Source organism: Moschus berezovskii, chromosome 20, assembly GCF_049115385.1.
Source record: "Moschus berezovskii isolate FMDL1 chromosome 20, NW_MosBer_1.0, whole genome shotgun sequence".
In the NCBI taxonomy this organism is placed as follows: domain Eukaryota; kingdom Metazoa; phylum Chordata; class Mammalia; order Artiodactyla; family Moschidae; genus Moschus; species Moschus berezovskii.
The window spans coordinates 51,747,869-51,770,875 of NC_142479.1; the positions used below are offsets into that span (position 1 = coordinate 51,747,869).

Genomic DNA, 23,007 nt, shown 5'->3' on the forward strand with positions numbered 1-23,007 from the left:
CTGTTACTCCACAGTTCATAAACTTTCAATGGCTCCCTGTTGCTCACTGGATTCTCCTCACCTGACATTGAAGAACCCCCAAGAACAACATCCCACCTGCCTTTGTGGGTTATCCCCCATGCTCTGCATCCATGGTTCTTGCCCACACATGCCCAACTATGATTTTGCTTCTGTGTTTCCTCCATCTGAGCGCCTTTCACCTTCTCAGAAACGTGAGTTCCTAAATCCCTTCAAGTGCCCACTATATAAGCCACCTACTTCCCAAGTTCTGGCCTGGTTCTCCAGTCAAATGGGGCTTCCTTTCTACACTGAGATGATAACTGGCCTGTCTGCTTTCTCCAATCAACTGTGAGTCCTAGAGGGCGAGGTCCTGTCTCTCTCACCTGTGTATTCCCCACCACCCACTCCCCATCAGCCCAGAGCCTGGTGCACAGTGGGGACGTGTTGCTTTTGGACTGAAGGGCTATGAGCTAAGTTACAGTCTGAGAAATGGTGTTTGGAGTATTGAAAATGGAGGATGAACGCAAGTTGAAGAGGACTGAGGAAGGCTGGGTAGCTTGTGGAGAGAAGAGGGAAAAGTTCACTAAATACAGAATTTTCATCCCACCCAGAATGGTGCCCAGAGTTAGATGGAAGGAGAATTGACTACCAGAGCCCAGTTAGGCTGATTCCATTTCAGCCCTAGTTAAAAATGAGCTGGGCTGTGCCGGGGTGGGCGTACGGTAGAGCCTCAGAAATGTGTTAGGGGAAGCAGCAATATTTAAAGCATTTTTACCATCTGTTTCCTGGGGGGGGTGGAGGATGGGAGGAGGGAAGGAACCTCGTAGTGCACCCTGCCCCCACCATCAATTGCAGAATTGAAAGTGACTGTTTCTGCTCACTGGAGCACATCCAGTAAACAGACATGAGCCGCCTCTGCTGTGAGGCCCAGAGGTAGGATCTTCAGGGGGCACTCATCCATTTATTCATTCATTTGACAAACGTGAGTCAGGAATTAGAAACATGCCAAGCAGACAAAACAGGCCCTGTCCAGGTCTTATGGAGCTTGCCATCTATTAGGGAGACAAATATACGCACCCAAAAAACAACTAAAAAAGAGACAGTCGGGGGAAGGCCTGATTTAGAAGGGAGCCAAGGCACACTTATCTGCTGATGTGATTACTGGAGCTAAGATGAGATTTTTCTTAAGGTTACTGAGCTGGAAACCACCCCATCTTCTGCCCTGCTCCCAGGTCCTGGTGGTCACAACTCAGCTCTCATTTTTTAGCATGAGGGAAACCTTCAATCTCTCTGACCTCAGCTCACTCTGGGGCAGAAACTACTGAAAAGACAGAATCAGCTGGTGAAGGAGGGAGGTAGAGGGTATCCTCAGCATCCCAGTTCCTGAGTCCCTGAGGTGGCTGCGGTAGAAGCATCAGCCTCTCTGGGCCTAGTCCCAACCGACTTCATGGTCGTTGAAATCCTCACGTGTTGACAACCACCAACATGCTTATTATGTGATAGTTGAGGGTTGGTGGTTACCAAGAGATAACAATCTCTCTCCCCTCATCTCTCAATATCTCCAAATCACCTAGCAATGCCCCTGCTTGCAAGTTCCAGGCGAATGCAATTTCAAGCAGAAGGCACATGGCGAGAACACAGAAACATACTTGGACACCTGCTTCTTCCTGCCCCGCACCCCTCCCCTTGCAGAAACCAGGGCATCCTGGGCCAGGGGAATCAGCACAAGACTTGGGGGTCATGGACACCACAGAACTTGAAATCTGAAGATCTCAGTTCAAGTCCTTGCTTGATGGCTGTGCAGCTATGGACAAACTGCTTAACCTCACAGAGCTTTATCTGTAAACTGAAGGTAATGATCCCTGCCTTTGATTGAAAATGCCAGGATCCACTGCAGATGGAGTTCTCTGTGGAGCCCCAGAAGGAGCCTGTTTTCTGCTCTTTCCCTCTTGGATGTCCTCCCACAGGAGAAGCTGTCTGCAGCTCCCACTTAGGCTTGTGCCCACTTTGTCCAAAACTAATGTCTGCCTCTAACCTGGTTTTTTCACTTGCTTCCTCTATGTCTGGGAAAACCATCTCCCACAGTCATCCACATGCCTCCCTCTCTCACTGCTGCTGCTGCTGCTAAGTCGCTTCAGTTGGGTCTGACTCTGTGCGACCCCATAGACGGCAGCCCATTAGGCTCCCCCGTCCCTGGGATTCTCCAGGCAAGAACACTGGAGTGGGTTGCCATTTCCTTCTCCAATGCATGAAAGTGAAAGTGAAGTCACTCAGTTGTGTCCGACTCTTAGCGACCCCATGGACTGCAGCCTACCAGGCTCCTCCATCCATGGGATTTTCCAGGCAAGAGTACTGGAGTGGGGTGCCATTGCCTTTTCTCTCACTAGCCACCTCCAGTTGCTCTCCAAGAACTCTCAATCCTAAACACGATTTGTCTCTTGCAGCCACTGCCTCCTTACCTGTTCCACTGCAAACCCTCATTTCTCACTTGGAGCACTGCAGCTGTTTCCCAGCTAGGCTGCCTCAAATCTATGCTCCTGTGACCCCACTCTTCCCTTCACCTTGAGAGCACCCTTTGCTAGTGAAGTGTCAAGAATGTGTCATGCATGTCACTTGCCTCCTCTGCCTTGAATAGTTTCCCTCGTTCTCTGCAGGTTAACTCCTAACCAGCCTTCTAGACTCTGCTCAAGCCTCACCTCCTCTAGGAAGCCCTTCCTGATCTCCCCAGGTTAAGGAACTTATCTTCCAGGTTCCCCTAAGACCCGTTGCTTCCCACATGAGAGAACTCCCTATGAACTGTCTGCTGCTCCCACTTAAGACTTGTGCCTGGTACATAGTAGATGCTCAATAAATGTTTGCTCAATGAATAAACACAGGAAAGAAAGATTGATTCCACTGCAAGGCAAGGGGAAGAGCACCACAACGGGAGGCAGAATGGGCTCCAGTCCCAGCAGCGCTGGCTTTGCCATCAACTCCCTGTTGACCATGAGCCACTCAACCTGTGGGCCTGTCTGGTTCCTCTTTCCCTGGGTTTGCTAACTCCTCATCTGGAGGGTCTGAATGTCCATTGCCCTCTATACACACACAGACACACACACACATGCACACTCTGGACAGGATTATCTGGGTCTACTACCCCAAAAACAAGAACCAGGAGAGTGGAGAAATGGTTTCTGGGTGCTGTGTGAGGCAGACAAGTCCACATCCTGCCAGGTGATGACAGCAGGAACTGTCACTCTCACCCACTGACTTTCTTCCTGGCTTTTTCTCTTTCAGTCCGGGACTGGGGGAGTTCCCAATTCTCTACCCCCGCCCCCAAACAGACCTCCTTCTCTCTCACAAGGCTAGTTAGCAGTGACTGGGGTGGGGGTTGTTGTGGAGGCATCGGTGGAGAAAGCCAGAAGTTCAGCCCTTCCCTCCCTGAGGAGCCTGGGAGCAACTGAGGCCACAGGAGCAGAAAAACACACATGCTTCAAAGACTGTGAGCCAGTGGCTCTGGATCTGACCCCCTGAATGACATCCGGGACACTCCACTTCCCTCTACAGTTTCTGGTTTTCCCTGGCTCTACTTATGGGGAGATAGGACAGGTATGGGGCTTGAGGCAGAGTGGAGCTGAGACTGGCCACGAAGCTCCTGTCAGGCTTGAATATAATGTGTCAGAGTCGAAATTCAAAGCACCATCTCTCCCACTGAGCAAATCGCTCAGGGCGCAGCTGAATCCCGCGCCCATCGCTTCACGCTCCCTCCCTGCAGGTCAGCAGCTCCCACACACCTAGGCTGGCAATCGAGTGGCGAGCGATGGGGACAAAGAAGCAGGCCTGGGAGGTGGCGCAAAGGACAGGACGGCGGTTTTATATGTGGCAAAATACTTCTAGGGTAGTACAGACGAACAGACAGACAGATGGGGGCACAGGACACTAGACAGGAAAGGGGAAAGGTTGGGCAGTGGTCTCTTCTAACCAATAAGTGGAAGCTGCACCCCACCCCAGGTGGGGGGTGGGGTGGGACAACATTGGCACAGGAGGTGGCGAGACAGGCATGAGGTGCCCATCCCTGAGGCGGGCAGCCGGGCAGGGCCCAGTCCTCGTTGGCACAATCGGCTCTCTCTGGCCCAGCTGGGTGCTGGGGGGCAGGGCTGCTGGGCTATGGGATGCTAGGCAGAGGGACACTCCAGAGCAGAGGGGTACCAAGGCCTCTCCTGGGTGGAGTGGACACGGGTAGACAGGATCACAAGAGGCAAATACAGAGCAGCAGCAGCAGCAGCCAAGCCCCCCACCCCGCCAAGGGAGATCTGATGTCCAGAGGCAACCCTGGGGTGGTGATTAACTCTGGGGCACCAACCGCAGGGCCTCTTCCCTGGTGCCTCAGGGTGAGTGAAGGAGCAGTTTTTTTGGTTTCAAAATGAGGCGGATCAGAGTGTTCCATGGGCCCAGGTAACGAGAGGATGGGGGGGCTCAGATGCAGAGGGGCCCCCTCTTCTGATGGCAGCAGGCAAGGGATGTTGTAGGCAAAGCTCATTCCTGGGGTAGGCAAAGGCTTGAGGCATGGATGTGGTGGGACGGGGAGCAGCATCTGGGGTGGCCTCCTCCTCAGGGTTCTAGTCCTGGGCATGCACAGGGCACTACACCTGATGCCTGCCAGCATCTACCCAGACCACTCTGTGAGACAGCTCCCCATGGGGCTTCCGGTGCTGTAGCTTTCACCTCCCAGACAATGAAGCCAGGAAGCTGCGGGCAGGTGCCGGGAGTGGGGCTCATGGTAAAGGACGCTGGATCTGGGGTTTGGGGAAGACAGCCCTCATGGGAAAGAGTCTGTGGTCTCCCTCTCCAGGAAAAGCCCCTCCTCCCCCCATTCCCAAATACTCCAGGGTGGAAAAAGAAAGGGCCACACCATTTTAGAGGCCGGAGTAGAAGCAGTTAAGGAAGTGCACCTTTTCTCTGGGTGAGGGGAGAGAGCCCCCTGAGGTGGAGAAGGGGATACTGCAGAAAGGTGGGCATCCTCCATACATCCACAGCAGGTAGGTAAAAACCTGCCGCTGAGGCTTAAGGGACTCCCAGGAGCTGGGTGGAAGGTTACCACCAAAGAAACCCCAATCTGAGCAAAGGCATCTGAAAGGAGGGAGACAGCGCCCCCTGGAGGCAAGATACACCTCCGTGGTGAGCCGCCCTGTCCCTCCCCTCCCTTGGGCTCAAGAGCCCTTCCTCCCACTGTGCGGCCCCTGCCCCTCAGCGGATGTAGACACCCCGCCCCCACCCCTCCAGCTCGTTCTTGTTGCGCCCCAGAACTGGGCCCCCGCCCTCCGCGCAGTATCGGGCCTTATTCCGGCCGCGGTTCCGGTTGTCGGTCAGCTCCTCTTCATAGTCTTCTTCCTCATCCTCCCAGGATCCCTGTCGGGCTGGGGGGGTGCTGCCCCCTGCAGGGTCTCCAAGCCCTGGCCCCTCGGAGGGGTCAGTCTCCATGTCCACACACGAGTCTCCCAGCTCCGTGTAGGCAGAGTTTCGGTTGCCAGGGGTGTCGGCATCAAACGTGTCTTGGCGGGACAGTGCCCGCAGGGTGCCCGCCCGGCCTGGCGGGTGGCTGCTGGGGTAAAGGCCTGGGGGCTGGCCCAGCTCTCCCGGGTACTCGTGCACACTGGCGTGCTCCCCCGTGGCCCGTTCCAGCGACTGGTCCCCGGAAGCAAGGTAGGGTCCCTGGTTAGCAGACAGACGGTACACACCATGCAGATCAGGCAGGAGTGAGAGAAACACAACAAAGCAAGGCAGGTTAGTGAGGGCACCAAGACACCCAGCCTGGCTGAAGGAGGAGGGTGCAGGCCCTAGGGGTTGGGCAGCTGGGCAACCGGCTCTGGAGCCCAGCTAGAGGACAGAACTCAAGGCATTTGTTCTTCCATTAGGAGACGGGGCGCCCGACCTTCTTAGGTGTCAGAAGGCATGACTCTCCTGGTAACCATGGTAGAGAGCCCATGAACAATTAGTCGTCACTTCCTCAAGGCACTCATTAACGCGGTCTTGGGCTAAATCATCATTAACAGCTCATTAGTACTGCCACTTGTTAGTGGTTGACTGGGTTAGTCGTTGCCCCAAATATACTAAAGAGAATTTCATCCAGCTCCTTCAGCCCAATGGGACCCTAATCATAGGCAGCCAGAACTCTGCACTTCCCCTTACTCCACTCTGAGTCAGGTGACAGTCTCCAAGGTTGATAGAATTCCTCCCCTGCCCTCAACAGACTCAAAGCTTCAGGCTGGGGAAGGCTGCTGCTGCTGCTAAGTCGCTTCAGTCGTGTCTGACTCTGTGCGACCCCATAGATGGCAGCCCACCAGGCTCCTCTGTCCCTGGGATACTCCAGGCAAGAATACTGGAGTGGGTTGCCATTTCCTTTCTCCAATGCTTGCATGCATGCTAAGTCGCTTCAGCTGTGTCTGACTCTGTGCGACCCTATGGACAGGAGCCCACCAGGATCCTCTATCCATGGGATTCTCTAGAATACTGGGGAAGGCTGAGGGGTCTCTATTCCCCACTGGCAACGGTGAGATGGCTGTGTCCTCAGCACCAATGTCACATGAAGATGGCCATGGAGGCTGCTGAGTGGGATGCCAAGAGGCCTGAGTTCTAGTGCATCCCCTGCCACTTCAAGCTGTGTGACCCTGAGAAGTGACTCCCATCTCGGTGGCCTAGTTTCTCTGTGGTGCTGTGATGGGGATTAGGCTAGAGCAGCAATTTTCATTCCCTGGAGTTCTGGGGTGGGTGGACAGGACATAGAGTGCTTCAGGGGTCCCCATGGAGGTAAAGTGGAGGCCAAGCCACTAGCCCTCTCCAAGCAGAGCAAGGATGCCGTATTTACACACTGAACTTCCTGTAAGATTCAGTGAACAGATGGGTTCTGGTGCTGAAAACAAATTTGAAAAGCAGTGGTCTCGAATGATTTCCTGGGTTTCTTCTGGCTCTAATCTAGAACCCAATACTTAATGGCTTGACCTCAGAGATAGGCCATGGCTCCCATGGGAGATCAAAGTAGGGTGGGGCACACACAGGAGGATCTTCCCTGGAATCTGTTTACCTGGGAGAAGTGTGGAAGGTTCTATATCAACTCATAGAATATGCTTCATTTTGGGTCTCTTCTGAGAACCCCTGGAGATTAGGGCTCTGGAGCAGGGGGCAGTCTCCCTGGTTTTAATGGCCCTGCTCTGTGTGACTCCCTGGGTCTGAGGGCCGTTGGTCTGTTGTGTCTAAAATGCTGTGACCTCTGTTGAGTCTAAAACGGGTGTAGAGTCCAGCAAACATACATTGGTTTTCCTGTTTCTTCCTAGTCTCTTATCTTACAAGGCCCCCAAAGCAGAAGCCCCCAGGGCAGCAGATACAGTCTTATGGGACCAGGCCCAGATAGGCCCCACAAGCTAGCCCCAAACCCATCAAAAACCACAGACACCAGAAGCTGCCACTCACCACATTTTTTACAAAATAAAACTCTTCCCTTCCTTCCCCAAGTTTCCTGCACTCAGTTCCGAGCCCTGGGCGGGAAGGGAAATGGGCGGGGCACCTACACGGTGTGCTCCTGCTGCTGGGGCACTGCCCTGGCTCGCTGCGAGGCCTCTAGGCCGCCCCAGAAGCTGAGATTTCTCCTGAGTGAGGTGAGCACTTGTACCTGGAGGTTGGAGACAGGGGCAGGGCTGGCAGCCAGGGCTGCAGTAGCCATGGTGCGGTTCAGCAGCGGATTGGGCGGAGTGCTGCTGGGCGGGTGTGTAGCCTTCCAATAGGCTTCCAAGTACTCTGCCAAGTGCTCGCAGGCGTCCTCCAATTGGTTCTCATCCAGGATGATGTCAAACATCTCCTGTGGAGGCGGGGTTAAGGGCAGGGCTGGAATGAGCTGGGCGTGACCAAGGGGTGAGGGTGTGGCCTGAGGGCAGTGGGTGGAGTCAAGGGGTTGAAGGACAAAGTTAAAAAGAAACTTCTGGATGTTCAGAAAGAGGAGGGCTCTCAGATATGTAAATTAAATATATATGAGGAGGTCTTGGCCCCTAGATATTACAGCTCCCTCATTCTATATATAAAGTAGCCAAGGCGTGGAGAGGGGCTTAACTCTCCATAGAGAAGTGGTGCTTCTGAGATAAACACACTCTCTAATTGCCTGTCTAGCCCTCTTTTCCCAGAAAATCCATCTGCACCTCTGGACCGGGGCCCAGGTGTTCCTGGTTACTCTCTCAGCAGGCCAGAGGAAACCAGGAGAACCCAAATGCCCTCCCTTCCCTTTGGGCACTCACGGGGGGACACTGCGCCAGTTTCTCTGAGGCCGCTATTTGGACGTTGAGGTGTTTGGACTGAGACTTCCCTCGAGACTTGATGAGCCTCTGAAGAACCTGTTTGGCAGGGGAAAAAGAGGAGCTAGAGGGACGCAGCAATGCACCAACCTGGAGAGGCAGGTCCTGGTTGGAGCCAACGTGAGGAGACAGTATCAGGGTAGGGGGAACATTCCATGACGCTCAGCCCTCGATGCCTTTTCAGAAATGACCTCACCAGCCCTGTATCCATCCTACACAAAGCTCAGGCTCTCTCCTGGGTCTCATGCCAGCCTCTCCTGGGACATTCCAACAGTGGTTGTATGAAGGGCAGTGATTCTCCTTCCTAACCCCTATAACCTTCTTTACAGGTTTCATTCATTCTCTGAGCCAACTTCCCCGCCATGTTAACAACAGGCAGCCATCCTTTACAGGAACACTTGCTGTGCCTTGGCACCAGTCTGTGCTGTTTTTCATTTTGTTGATGTTTAGTTGATAAGTCCTGTCTGATTCTTCTGTGACCCCATGGACTTGTGCCCGCCAGGCTCCTCTGTCCATGGATCTTCCAGGCAAGACTAGTGGAGTGGGTTGCCGTTCCCTTCTCCAGGTATCCTCCCAACCTAGGAAACAAATCCATGACTTGCACACTGCCAGCCAGATGCTTTACCACTGTGCCACCAGGAAAGTCCTTTTTTTAATTTAGCCTTAAAAATAATGCCATTATGCAGCCACTATTATAATCCTCATCTCAATGATAACAATAATAATGATGATAATAGCTAAACATAAAGCTACAACCTTAACTAAGTGGTCAAAGTTAACAGTACCAACAATACAACAAACCAACATCCTATGCTTCCTGATGTAATGCACTCAGAAAGACACATCACTTGGGTAATATTTCTACTGGAAATGCAAAACCTCAATCTGTTGACAGGGAAACATCAGACAAACCCACCTTGAGCAACAATCTACAAAATAAGTGATCTGTACTCTTCAAAAATGATAGTCTCATGAGATTCGAAGAAAAGCTCAGGAAAGTTTTTAGCTTAAAGATCACAAAGAAGAAAAAAATGCTAAAGAGATATAACAACTAAATGCAACATGTGATCCTGGATTGAAGGGGAAATTGCTATAAGGGGCATTTTTGGGACAAGTGGTGAAAACTGAAGATGAACAGTATTTTAGTGAGTTTCTTGAATTTGACATGTAAGTTAATGTCCTTGTTCTTAAGAAATACATGTTGAAATTTTGAGGAATAAAGAAATACAAGAGCTACAACTTAAACAGTTCAAGGAAAAAAATATATATAAGCACATATATACATAATACAGACATATATAAAGTGTGTGCATGCTAAGTCACTTCAGTCATGTCCAACTCTGTGTGACCCTATGGACTGTAGCCCCCCCAGGCTCCTCTGTCCATGGGAATTCTCCAGGCAAGAATACTGGAGTGGGTTGCCATGCCCTCCTCCATGGATCTTCCTGACCCAGGGATCAAACCCACATCTCTTACATTTCCTGCATCTGCAGGCAGCTTCTTTACCTGCTGAGCCATGGGGGAAGCCCTAAAGATAAAGGAGATGTGGCAAAATGTTCAAAATTAGTGAGTCTGAAAAAAATTAAATTGTATGCTTTAAATGGTTGAATTGAATGGCGTGTGAATTTTATTTCTAAAAAGCCATTAAAAAAGTAGCGAGTCTGAGTGAAGGGTATTCAGAGGTGATCCTTTGTACTGTTCTTGCAACTTTCCTATAAATCTGAAATTACCTCAAAATAAAAATCTTTAAGAATTGAACACATATAGCACTTAATAGGTACCAGGCACTTTGCATTTGTTTATTTAAATTTGTTTATTTAATCTTCACAAACATCACTTAAGGATTCCTATTTTCCAAACGAGGAAACTGAGGCATAGAGAAGTCAGGTGACCTGCCCAAAGAGCACAGAGCCGGTAGGTAAGTGGCATCAGTGGATCATAAACCCAGGCAGCCTGGCTTCAGAGACCCCACCCTTAACCTCAAAGTCAGTGCCCAGCTAGCACAATGGAAGTGTGTGTTACTTTTTAGTTCACAAAGTGCTTTTGCATCCATTATCTCATTTGATCCTTTCAACCACCTCAGGAAGTACTTAAATCCCATCCTCCCCTTTATACTCATTAGAAACTGGGTGCTTAGCTCATAGGGTGCTATCATTCAATGTTAACCCCTGATTGCCTTCATCAGTCAGACAGAACTCTGGGCTCTTTACATCACTACCTCAAGAGAAGGATTATAATTCCCATTTTGTAGGTGAAGAAATTGTGCAAAAGCTAAATTATCTCCCCAAGATCCAAAACTCAATAAAATACAACCAAAAAAACAACAAACTTTGATTAATTAAAATAAGCCACTCAGAACTAGGATTTGAACCTCATGACATCTTCTAACTTCAAAATCCTTCACCTAGGGACTTCCACTGTGATCTACTGGCTAAGATTCTGCACCCCCAGTGCAAGGGGCCTGGGTTCGATCCCTGGTCAGAGAACTAGATCCCAATTGCTACAACTAGAGTTTGCATGCTGCAACTAAAAATCCCACATGTCACAACTAAAGACCCCGCATGTCACAACTAAGCTCTGGAGCAGTCAAATAAATAAACATTTTAAAAAATCCTTCAACTTAGCTCACCTTCCACGTTTCTCAAAACCACTAATGTCTAGGGAGGAAAACTAATGGAGCTGCTATACGACAAAGAAGTAAATCAGTCTTCCTACCAAGTTCATCTCTATCAAGGTCTAAATGAGGGCAGTACAGCAAAAAGGGCTGAAATAAAAAGACAGGAGAAAAAAGACAGGAGAGACCTTTTTCCAACTGCCAAGTAGCTGGGTGACACTGAGGCAAAACACACAGAATTCTATTTTCTGGACTAAGGATGGGAAGTCAACAAAGTAGAGACAGGGGACTAACCTGCACAACACTAATAATAATATTTAAAACATTTAATACACAATGAGGTATATTATACCAGATTGTTTGCTAAGTGCTAAGTATTCACATTAGGTTGAATCTTCACAATATCCAGACAATGGAGTGTGATGGAGAAAGGAATCTGGGCTTGAGGAGATGAAGTCACACGTTTAGTAAGCAGTGCCTGGGGCTTACGCACAGGCAGCCCACCCAGAGCACTCCTGTCTCTGGTGGGGTCCTGCACCCACCTTAGGAGAGGTGATCTTGATGTAAACAATGATGGGAGCGAGTGAGGTCTTGGAGAGCTGGGCTGGATGGTTGATGGTGTCGGCGTCCAGAGCAACCAGCTGAAGGGTCCGGGCTAGCTCAAAGATCCGCTCGATCTCGCTCTGAACCTCAGCTAGGGGAGTGGAGTCATGGGGAAGGGAAAAATGTAAGGCAGCCTCCCAGGAGGCAGTGGGTAGATAGAGCATTTCTGGAGAGGCCCCCTCACTCCCACATCCGGTCCCAGAGCAGGGAAGGGGTGGAGTCAAGGGATGGGCTCACCCAGGCTGGAGCGTGTGTTGGAACGCTCGATGATGATGTGTTTGCTGGGGTTGTTGAGGACTGATCGCTTAGCCAGGGAAATGTCCGCTGTCACACGAGTGATGGAGATCCTGGGGGGGCAGAGCAAAGTGTCAGGGGTCAGGGTGGGCTAAAATGTCCTACCTCCTCCCCAGGCTCTAGGCCAGCCTCATAGCCCTCAGTCCAAGAGTTCCAGGATTGTCATTCAAGCCATCCTGCCCAACCCCAGCAGCAGAGAACCATGCTGGGCATGGAAAGCCAGCTCCGAAGGGCTTACCTGCCATCAAACCGATGCTTCAAGAAGTCAAATAAAGCTTTCTGCATCATATCTGTAACCTGAGGTTGGGGGTGGGGGTGGAGTAGGAGGAGGAGAAGTCAGGTGTTTAAAGCTCTCAAGAAGGGTAGACTACTAGGTATTTGCCCCTGACATTCCATTTTCTTCTTTAATTCCTGAGATGAATGAGTCCCTGTTCAGGGGAGGAAGTGATCCTTCTGAGTTTGGGGGGCCTCCACTGGGGTCTCTGATTCCAGAGATCCTTTCAGGTGGAATCTCTAGGAGGACTTTTCTGGGGATTTTTGAGAAGGCTAGACCCTTCTGAGAGAATCTCCCCATGGGTTGGGGACCCCCTGGGGAGGGGGGTGGTCTCTGAAGGTCTGTAGCCCTCTGGGGAGGAAACCCTGGGAAGACCCTGCTGGGGGATGTCTCTGGAGTCTCAAGACCTTACAGAGTCTTTCTGGCAGTCTGGGCCCCTCTGGTCCCTATGCCCCTCTAGGGGCTCCTACCTCATAGCCCTTGAGCGACGGTCCCACCAGGATAATGGGCCTCATGGAAGGTACCACGTCATAAGGGGGCACGTGTTCTGTCTGGGGGGAAGCAGGGAGGGGAAACCCCAGAGTGGAGATGGCATTAGCCCCTGTCCCCCCTCCTTCAGGCTCCCCCATGCATCCTTTCCTCCCCCTGGTCCCAAAGCCCAGACGTGGGGGATCAGGGTGAGGGTGGGGAGGTATGGAGAGGGAGAACCAGGAATGGTGGGGGGAAATGGGGGCAGATATGGGAATGGGTGTTAGAAGGTCCCCCCTAGCTCATCCCAGGGGGTGGGGAGGGAGACATAGAAAGCTGTGCTACTCACCGACTTCTGCTTCTGTTTGGCTGGGTCCAGAGATTGCCAAGATGGGGGAGGGGGAGGAGAAAGGGGAGGGGACCCAGGCAGGGGCAGAGGGCAAGGGAGGAGCCAGGACAAGAGAGGGAGGGAGAGCGGGGGGACGAGGAGAGATAACAGGGCATGCGTGTTAGTGACAGACAGAGCCAGAGAGAGGGGATGGGACCCCATGCCAAGGAGGAGCCAGAGATGGCCCTGGATCAGGGCCAGGAGTGGGGACTGACAGCCAGTCCAGTGAACTTGGGAATATTCAGACATCTTCTACCCCTTTTCTGGGTCTTGGAAAAAAGCTGGGAAGAGTGATAGCCCCTAATTTGGTGCCCATCTCCTGGCCCCAGTGCAGGCCAACCTGCCTATTGTAAGGGTTCCCTTAACTGTCCTGCTCTGCAGCCAGGAGATCCCTGGGTACCCTATGGGATCGGAAAAGGGCAAAGAAGGGTCACCATTCCACTTTCCCCTTCACGTGTGGGGGCGAGGGCAAACATGGAATATGCCACTGGTAGTGAGGGGGAAACGTCAGGTTTCATTACAACCAGATCTGCTTTCAGTTGGGGGGCGGGGGCTCGAAGGGCTGCTTCCATGGCAAGAACCATCCCTTCCGGGGAAGAGGGCCAGGGTGGGGTTGTGTATGGAGACAGATGTGCCCATTCCTGGTGCCACTCTACCCTTCCCTCCTCCTCGGCAGGAAGGCCTGATCCCCACAAAATCAGGCCGATACCCCATCTGAATCCATTCCAGCCCCCCTCCACCCACCAAAGAGCTGGGCCCTGACCTCCCCTCTCACAAGAACACAGCAAGAATTACCTTCTTGAAGAAGGGGATGCGCTTGCCGTGGGGTGGCGGGGTGGTGACACTGCTAACACTAGTCTTAGCAGAGCCGCTCTGCTCCCCGAGCTCTGCCTCCTCATCCTCTAACTCTAGGGGGTCTAGTTCAAAGGCTAAGTTAGTCATCTCATTACCTGGACCGGAGAGTCGGGATTGAGGGAGGAAGGAGGCGAGGTGGGGAGGAGTGAGATGGACATGGAGACACAAGTACAGAACACAGCGATGGGATGGGGAGAAAAGAGAGAAGAAGAGGTGAATGGAGCAGGGCTGGGAGAAATGAATGGGGGGTAGGGGGCGGGGAGTCAGGAGGAGAGGTGGCGCTCCCGCAGAAATGGGAGAGGACAGACATGAGAGAATGGGTGCTGACTGACCAGCCCAGCTTGTGGGGTGTCCTGCTCTTCATGGAGGGGGTACCACTGGATGTGTTTGGAGGACTCAGGATTGGGATACCCCTTACTGCAGGGAAAGGAAGGGACAGGCAATGGGGAGACCACCCCACCCCCCGGGGTGGTGGCAGCTCTTACCACTGGCAGGGGGCGTGGGGCGGCGGGTGCCAGTCACCACGTCTCCCAGACTGGAGCTGGAGTTGTCACCTGATTTGCTGTGTGGGCAGAGAGGCAAATGGAGCCGTGAGCAAAGAGGGGTGTGAGGGCGGGGGATCTTGTTCTCTCACAGGCTGTCCCTCCCCCACTCCGCGGCCCTCATTCGCTGGCCCCACGGGTGAGGCCTCGGGCAACTCTGTGTCCTCAGAATATTAGGTCAACCCTTGGGGCCTACTCCTGGCTGGCTGGCCTCTCCCGGGGGTGGGAGTGCCCCGCCCCCAGCCAGACACCTGGAGCTGAGGCGGTTCTGGCGCAGCTTCTGTTCCTGCAGCAGGCGCAGGCTGTCCAGTTTGACAGGGCTGGGGATGAAGCCAACCTCACAGCCCTCCTTCACCAGTCGCCCGATCCACCAGTCATTATTGTATTTCTGCAAACAACAACAGCAGGTGGGGTGGGGGAGACCAAGAAGGAGATTAGAGGTACAAGCCAGCAGCCAGCTCCAGGGAATACCACCCTCAATCTTGCCTTCTCTGCCCAGGGGATGGTACCCTCAAAGAGCCCCGGCACCAGCCTCTGAATACAGCTCCCAATTCTCAGGGCTCTCTAGGACCAGCATCCTCTTGTGCCCTGGACTACCCCACCCCCAAGCACATCCCTGTTCTGAGAGTCCTTCCTCCTGCCATGTGGCAGCTCTACCCTGGAAAGGTGGGGAGAGAAGTAAATGCTGACACCTCTGTGCGCCTGGCACACTGCCACTCCACCAACAATCCTCTTCACAGACCCTCCCAACAACCCTGCAACCTAGATATTACCATTGCACATTACCAGTGAAAAATTTGAAGCTCAGAGAAGTGGAAAGATTTGATCACAGAGCAGATTTAGCCCAGCTCTGCTTGGTTCAGAAGTCTTTTTCCACTAGAGCTCTAACTGCCCCTCTCCTGGTACACACTACACTGCCCTCCCTCCAGATACCAAGTGGTCTCTCCTCACCTCTTTGATGTGCAGGAAGTCCTTAGGCTCGAAGGTGATGGCCACTCCCTGCACAGGAACCTCATCCCCTGGAGATGGGTTGTAGCCGACATTTGTCCGCACAGCAAATGCCACTGGCTTGGTCTAGAGGAGGCACCCAGGGTGGATGACAACCAGAGAGTTAAATCACAATGGGATGTACAACTTTCTGACTGGGGCAGTGATTATGGAGAGGTCTGTTTTGTAAATTCTTCATTAAGATATACATTATACACACTACTATACACAAAGTAAACACAGACCTATTGTATAGCAGAGAGAACTATATTCAAAATCTTGTAATAGCCAATAATGAAAAAGAATCTGAAAAAGAATATATATACGTGTATAACTGAATCACATTGCTATACACCTGAAACTAATACAACACTGTAAATCAACTATACATCAAAAAAATTTATTAAAAAAACAAAAGTATACACTGAATGGCTTATGCAGTTTTTAACGTGTATATTAAATTTCACAGTAAAAAAAAAAAGCAAAAAACAGAACTCAGTCCTCTCAGGATGGAGGGGGGCATCAGGGAACAAGTACAGGTGGTGGGGGACCCCAGAATGACACCAAGAAGGAATAGTCATAGTAATAATAATAGTAGTAATAATGATAGCAGCTACTGTTTATAGTGTGCCAGGCACTGTGTTATATGTTTCACATCCATTATCTTATTTATTCATTATGAAAATTCTACAAAGTGCTATTATCATATTCACTTGAATGAATGGGAAAACTAAAGTTCAGAAAGGTTAAGTGAATTGTCTTAAGATCTCACAGCTAGTAAGAGTCAACCCAAAAAGACTGGAAATGTTTAGCTCCTATTATGTGTGGAAAGAGTTTTAGGCACTTATTACACTTTATAAGGAGGCAGGTATTATAGTTTACATTTTTACAGATGAAAGACAGAGGCAAATGGGAGGCGTATGTCCGCCGGGAAGTGGCTGGGCCAAGACTTGACTCAGGTCTGTCCAGGCTGTCTCTAAGGCACGAGGTAAGGGAAACAATGCCAGCACAGCCCCTCCCATCTTTCTCACCTTGGCTTTCTCTAGCTGGGCTAACGCCTGACGCTCTGCCTCCTTCCTTAAGGCTTCCCGGTCCTCCTCGAGAGACACGTCAGAGTCCGACGGACGGCTGGTGTAGGACTCTGCTGAGCCCTGAAAACAGACAGGGCCAGCTCAGGGCCAACGCCACCTCCCCAGCTCCTGGGCCCCAGAAGGCACCAGCGTGAGACCACAAGGGCTGGAGAAGGTGGTATTAGACAGGAAGAGCCTGAGAATGAGGTCTGCAGGCCCCTGGGAAGAGTGTGGCCCTAAAAAGGGTGACAGCAACAAGCAGGGAATTATGGCAGGTCCAAGGACAGCTGCTTGGGGCCCAGGGAGTGGTGGGAACCTGATAGGGTGCAGTGCAGAGGCGGAGTGCCAGGGGTCAGTCTCTACTCCCTGCTCCTCCTTCCCTCCCCTGCTCCCAGAACCCGCTGAGACAGACTCAGCACAGGCCCAGCAAGGCCTTCCAAGGGCCACAGCCACCAGCTTAGGTCTGAGCCCTCTGCACTGGTGACCACGGGCAGCCTGCTCCATGCGCTAGGGGCACACAAAAGTTTGCTACCTTCAGCTCAAGGGCAAGGGAAGGTAGAATCTTACCTCCCCTGCCAGAAGCTGGAAAGTCCCAACCCTTAGGCTCTTATAAGATACAAAAAAGAACCCAAGGTTCCTGGGGTGGGACAGACAGGAGAAACATATCAAGAGAAGAACATGAGCAGGCTTTTCCCTTGTATTAGGGCAGCCAACTGCCAGCATTAAGGCAGGTTCAGAAGTCTGGGTGTGCCAGGAAGCTGGCCTTGACCACACAGACCATCCCAGGGCACAAGGAACTCCCTCAGCAATGCAGACACGTGTGTAAGGCACACATAGCCCAGAAGGTGAATGAACACGCTCGTTCACGGGTGTACTTGGATGTGCAACTTCAAGTCTGTTTGTGCTCTGTGGTATGTCCTGGCGCATGACTGAACGCACACAGGTCCATGTGTGTGCATACAGGGCAGGGGCAGGGGGGCGCCCTCAGTGTCTGTGTCCCCAAGGGCACGTGAGGACGGGAGCCAGAAGGTGTGGATTTATTGCTACAAAGGGCAAGAGGGGATGTGATGAAAGGGTAAGACTGCAGGGGTGGGAGGGTTTTTTTCTGAAGACAGGAAGGGGTCACTTGGCCAGGAATGCTCATTAGCCTGGTATGGAGGGGACCTCGGAAAGAAAGACCAAGTCCCATCTCCCCAGAGCGCCCTCGTAATCAGCCAGTGCGGCGGCCCATCCGTTTCCCAGCCAAATCAGGAAAATGGGAGACTCTGAGAGGAAAACTAGGCGGTGGGGTGGGGTTTTCATAGAAGCTGGAAAAGCGATACAAAGGAAAGAGTGAAAACCAGTGAATCAACTACTCTTTATCCCTCTTGAGCACTCAGAGTCAGGCAGACAGCCACCAGGAGAGCCAGAGGAACAGACCCAGAGATGGAGAAGGAGAGGCACTTACTGACCCCAACACACAAACACACACACACACACACCTGTACACACACACACACTCAAATGCGTGCATACCAGAAATGGCGGGAGACAAGGAAACAGTGAGAAGGCAAGGAAATAGGCTGGAGTGAAGGCCTCCCACCAGCTTTCCTGAGGGGCTGCTCCCACCCTCCTCCCCCACCTTCACTCCATCCCCAGCTCACCACTACGAGGGTCTGGTTGGGCGCCTCCATCCCGGCGCCCTCAGTGCCTGGCCCTGCTGGCCTAGGGGGTGGCCCAAACTGCCCGTTCCCCCAGGGGGCTCAGGTTACAAGCAGAGTTGCTACATGTGCAAACTGCTAGGGTATATTTAGCTCAGAGATGTGGCAAGGCCTGCCCCCCCCCACTCCCTGCCACCTACTGGGGGTCAGAGCTGGGGAGCTGAGAGGAGAAAGGACTGGAAACTGGGGTCTGATCCCCTAGGTTGGCAAACACTGAAGGAATGAGGCCCTTTTCTGTCAAGAGGGGCTCCACTGAGAAGAGTGTCATTTTTCCTAGCCCTGGTCCTGCCCTAGTCCTACAACACACACAAGGGATGAGGGAAAGATCAAAGAAAGGACTTCCCATTTGTATGTGTATTTAGGAATCCTGGGATGAAAGGTCCCTTTCCTGACCCTCTCAAGTCAGGCCTGGGCTTTCGAGTGCCAAGTGTTGTGGAGACAGAAGAATCAAAAAGAAGGGCCTCACTCCAATCAGTAGCGGATGTGCCTGGCATCACCCTCTCTCTCTTGGCTTGGGGGTGGCTGACTTTCCTACTGTCCTCTGTCCTCATGTGCCTGCCCATTTTTTCTTCGATGTACTCCTTCCTTGTTTGATCCTAAGCCCCTCTCGCCTTTTTTGGGTACCAGGCTTTGTTGAGATGCTCTGTAGTCATAGCAACCACATGGCTCTCTCACTGCTTCTCCCTGAGCCTGAGATGGCCTGGGGTTGAGAGTTAGAACAGAGATGAGAATGGCAACTTCCTGACTGAGAACAGAAGACCCCAGAAGGCCATTCAGTTATACCCCCTGCCCTTTCATTCACGGGTGCTGGGTTGAAGTCCTCTCTCAAATCAACTTCCTTCTGCCTCTCCTCCACCCTCCTCAACACACATTCTCTCTGCATATTAAAGAACAGTCACAACTGGATTCGAGGAGGGCGTTTCCCCGATCCATACCTAATCAGGGCTCCAGGGACCCAAATGTCCTGGCCCCTCATTTCGTAGGACCTCCCTCTACCCCATGCTGTCACAGATTCTGGGGGAGGACAAGGAAGAACACAGCCAGCAGGGGGAGTGGGTGACAGCCTGAAGCAAGCTAGGAGGCAGGCCAGGCTGTCCCTGAGTGAGATGACGCAGGCAGGCAGCAGGGGCTGGCGCCTGGTGCTGGGGCAGGGGCTGGGCGGGGGCTGAGGGAGTGGGTGCAGCTGACAGTATATGCAGAGGAGGTCATGGGGTGTAAGGGTGATGGGGTGTTTCTAGGCAGGTAACAAATGACGTGGGGGAGGGTGCCTGGAGAGAGTCTCAGATCTAGCTCACCAATCCTAGTCTCCACCAACCAGCCACCTCCCTCCTCTCAACCCAGCCTCCCCATTACCTGGCGGACAAAGCTGTTGGATGTTGTATCCGAGGATGTGCTCCCATCCGACCTTTTGAACCGCCCTTTCCTCTTGCTGTATTTGCCCTGGAGAAGCCAGGAAGGGACAATAGTAGAATCTCAAAGACCCTTGCCCAACCCTCATCCCATCAAGTCCAGAACTGCTGCCAAGCCTTGGAAATGTCAATCCCTGATCTCAAGAGCCTGCCCCTCCATCTTCTTCCTGAGATGGTACAGCCCGAGGGAGAGGGAGGGCCCAGACCACAGCCATGGGGTGGGGGACAGAGCAAGAGAGCCCTAGGAAGCACACACAGAAACCCCCAAACCAAGTCAGAGGTTGGGAAGGGGGAGGTGCTGAGAAGCTGGAAGCTCATTAGGCAGCAAAGCTAATTAAGATGCTGGGCAGGCTGCAGAGGTCTGGGGGGAAGGGAGAGACTGCCTGCAGTGCTAGGGGTGTGGAGAGAGCCCCCGGGAAAGTTCCCTTCCCTCTCCACTTCAGCTGGAGCAGAATGGGGCTGAGTGTGCCTATAGTCCCCAGAGAGAAGAGGAATTGCCAACCCAGGCCCAGCTTGGCTTTCCTGAGCCCAACTCTTGCCTTGTTTTTTGCAGAGTGGGGAGGGGAGTTGCAGCTCTCTGGTCTTAGAGACCTAAAACTAATAGATTTCTAGGGAGGAGGGGAGGGGACATGAAACTGTATTTGGAAAGTAAATATCGAACCCCAACCTTGACCCATGGGGGCAGATTTAGCACACCCCTCATCCTGGTAGGACTTTTTTTCAGCCCCCTTTTCACAATCACAGTGATCATACCTCTTCCCAAGGGGGCAAGAGACATTAAGCCCTCTAGCCCTCAGCTGCCACTGCCCATGTCCTGTCCCATGATGCCCACCAGGCTGCATAAATCTAAATACCCCTTGGCCCTCCCCCAAGAAAAACCGAGGACACAGCCCCTGCAGGGGCTCTGGAAAGCCGGACTCAGTCCCGCTGGCTGGGCTCCTGGCTTGGGTGTCGTGGACACTGCCTGACCTCTCAAGTAGCCACCCATGCAGGTATTTCCGGGCCTCGTGGAAAGGGGGCTGCTTCTTTGCCCTCCCCAACTCACATATTCACATCAGCCCCCAGGCAATCTAGAGTGACAGGGGATGATAGAGGGTCCAGGCCCTCCAAGCCACTGTCCACAACCTCCATCCTAGAGTTTCTTTGCCAAAGAAGCTAGATAAGCCATAACCAGACTAGAGGCTCTGGTTCCTTGGGCTTGAGTACAAGGGGATGGATGGATAGATCAGTGAGACACCTGGGAACCCTTCAAGAATCCTCCCTCCTTCACCTTCTCTCAAACCAGACATATATCCAACCTCTAGGACTGAGGATCCCTATGAATTTAAGAGGATTCCCCCAGTGAGCACAAGGCTCTTTCACAACATCACCACTATCCCAGACTAGGAAAAGGGAGTGGCACCCAGAGGGACAAGGGACAGCTGAAAGGAAGGCCCCAGTCAGCTGCCTCCCAGGCTCCAAGGGGCCTGGGGTGGAGAAGGGAAGTATTTTTAGGTCTGATCTGACACCCCCCTCCACGTGCCCATCAGCCATACTATCATGGTGGTTACAGTTGCTCCAGGCTGGCCACAGCAAAAAAAGAGTTAATGCGATCCTAGCCTTGGGGTGTTGCCAGAATGGAAAAGGACACGTCCCAGAGAAATTCTTGGGCACGACCACCCCAGACTCTGATGGTCACTCCACCGGTACCCTCCACCCCCAAGAATATCCCTTTTTGGGGGTAACTGGTGGGTACAGGAAAAGTATGAGTGGGGGTGGGGCGGCAGGACCTCCCCCCACCTTCCCCAGGTAACACAGTTTCTTCCCCTCCAGGACAGTGAGTTGGCATCCATCCAACTTTCCAAACTTTGGAGGCGTTTTCTGGGGCTAGAGGGATGGGTCGGGAAGGGCTAACACGGGTGTCGGGAGAGGGGAGGTGGTCTAATATAGAGGTGGAACTGAAGTGGCTGGGACAGGGGCCTAGCTCTGTGCTGGTCCCTTCCCCACCCTCGAGGGCCAGTGTCCGCAGCTCTGAAGGCCTGCTGGCACCGCCCTCTGACCACCGCCTCGGCCATCTCCCAGTCCACCCCCACTCCACCCCCACCCGCCCGGAGCCCCTGAGCGTGCTCTGCGTCGCCCCCTTTGCCTGAGCTCGCTCTCTAGCCTTCCTCAACCCTCGGATCCCGCCGCCAGCACCCACACTCTTAACCCACTGGAGCCGGTACCCAAAGAGCAAAGCCCCTGACGCGGGGGAGAGGAGGAGGCGAGGGTGACAGGCGGCCCGACCGCCCCCTCCCCGCTCTGCAAAACCGCAGCACAACTCCCAGCCAAGCGCCCATCAATCATTCACTGGCAGGGATGGGGGGCGCAGAGCCTTTTCCCCTCCACGCCGGGCATGTAACCCCTTTCTCCCCGGTCCCCCCTCGATCCGACCCCACAAGGTCCACGGGAGCGGCCCCCTTCCCTCGATCCCGGCCATCACACCTCACCTGTGGGCTGGGGTCGAAGACCTCCATGGGGATCTCCTGGGAGGATGGGTAAGGGCCCCGGGACATGCTGGTCTTCTGGACCATGGAGAGGAGCCTCCCCTCCGGCCGCCGGCCCGGCCCAGCCGGGCGCCCTCAACGCATGAGAGAGGCCGTCGGAACCGAGAGCAGCGTAGCTAGCACCCGGTCCAGCCACCTGGCCCGGCCTTCGGTTGCCCTCTTCCTGCGTTCCCTCCCTCCTCCCGCTCTCCCCTCTGCTGCCGCCGCCTCCTCCGCCCCTGAAGGCTCAGCATCTCCCCCCGCCCCCTCCGCTCCCACCCTCCCCTCCCTCCCTCCCTCCCTCCCTCCGCCAGTCGCGGCCCCGCCCCTCGCAGCCCCTCCGCTGGCTCTGCACAGACAATGGGAGGGAGGCTGCAGGAACGCACGCCTCTCCCGGCGAGCTCATGTCTCCGACTGGCCTAGGGTGAGGGTGGCCACTCTGGGGGACATTAGAAACCTTGCCAAGGGGCTGAGCGCGGGGGGGTGGGGGGGTGCGGTTTACCAGTGGATGCCAAGCGCGGATGGAACCGAAGCGCGGATTAGCATGGCTAGCACCGCCCCCCGCTTCCGTCCCAAACCGCTCTTCCTAGCTGGTCTCCCCATTCCATTCCAGGCTGGGCCACCGGAACTTCCCAACCCTGGTGATCCTGGGACCCGGCTTTAACTCCTTTCTCCCCACTGTTGTCCCAGGCCTCCTTGAGCCAAACAGAAAGGCCCCTCCGTCCCCAATAGGTTGGTGCTGGATGGCTGGAGGCTGAAGCTGGGGTGGAGAAGGTGTCCAAACGGAGTTCAGCAGAGACAGCAACAAGAAATCCCAGGGATTCAGAAGTCCTAATTGCCCTAGCGCTAATAGCTATCCCCCAAGCCTTTCCAAAAAGCCAGGGGTGGGCTTGGGTGAGGTGTTCCTGGGTAAAGAGGGAAGAGGAGGAAGAAATGTGGAGCTGAGACTGGAGAGTGGCGAAAATCAGATGTAATGACCTG

General features: G+C 53.3%; 1 protein-coding gene across 3 annotated transcripts; it reads right to left on the reverse strand.

Annotated features, from left to right (window-relative positions):
- Positions 1-53: 53 nt before the first annotated feature.
- On the reverse strand, positions 54-22,256 carry CACNB1 (calcium voltage-gated channel auxiliary subunit beta 1). Of its 3 annotated transcripts, none has more exons than XM_055407737.2 (14): positions 21,991-22,256; positions 19,467-19,553; positions 16,375-16,494; positions 15,308-15,430; positions 14,608-14,744; positions 14,300-14,376; positions 12,921-12,940; positions 12,574-12,654; positions 12,068-12,126; positions 11,773-11,882; positions 11,475-11,626; positions 8,262-8,357; positions 7,646-7,831; positions 54-5,691 (listed from the first exon to the last, which is right to left on the reverse strand). In XM_055407737.2, exons 1-14 carry the CDS (start codon positions 22,072-22,074, stop codon positions 5,227-5,229), a joined length of 1,797 nt encoding a protein of 598 aa, XP_055263712.1. In that variant the 5' UTR covers positions 22,075-22,256; the 3' UTR covers positions 54-5,226. The 3 variants fall into 3 exon arrangements, with proteins under 3 accessions (XP_055263712.1, XP_055263711.1, XP_055263713.1); XM_055407736.2 differs by lacking the exon at positions 12,921-12,940 and adding an exon at positions 13,755-13,909 and having other exon boundaries at positions 66-5,691; positions 21,991-22,255; XM_055407738.2 differs by lacking the exons at positions 12,921-12,940; positions 19,467-19,553; positions 21,991-22,256 and adding exons at positions 13,755-13,909; positions 18,057-18,180 and having other exon boundaries at positions 66-5,691.
- Positions 22,257-23,007: the final 751 nt, after the last annotated feature.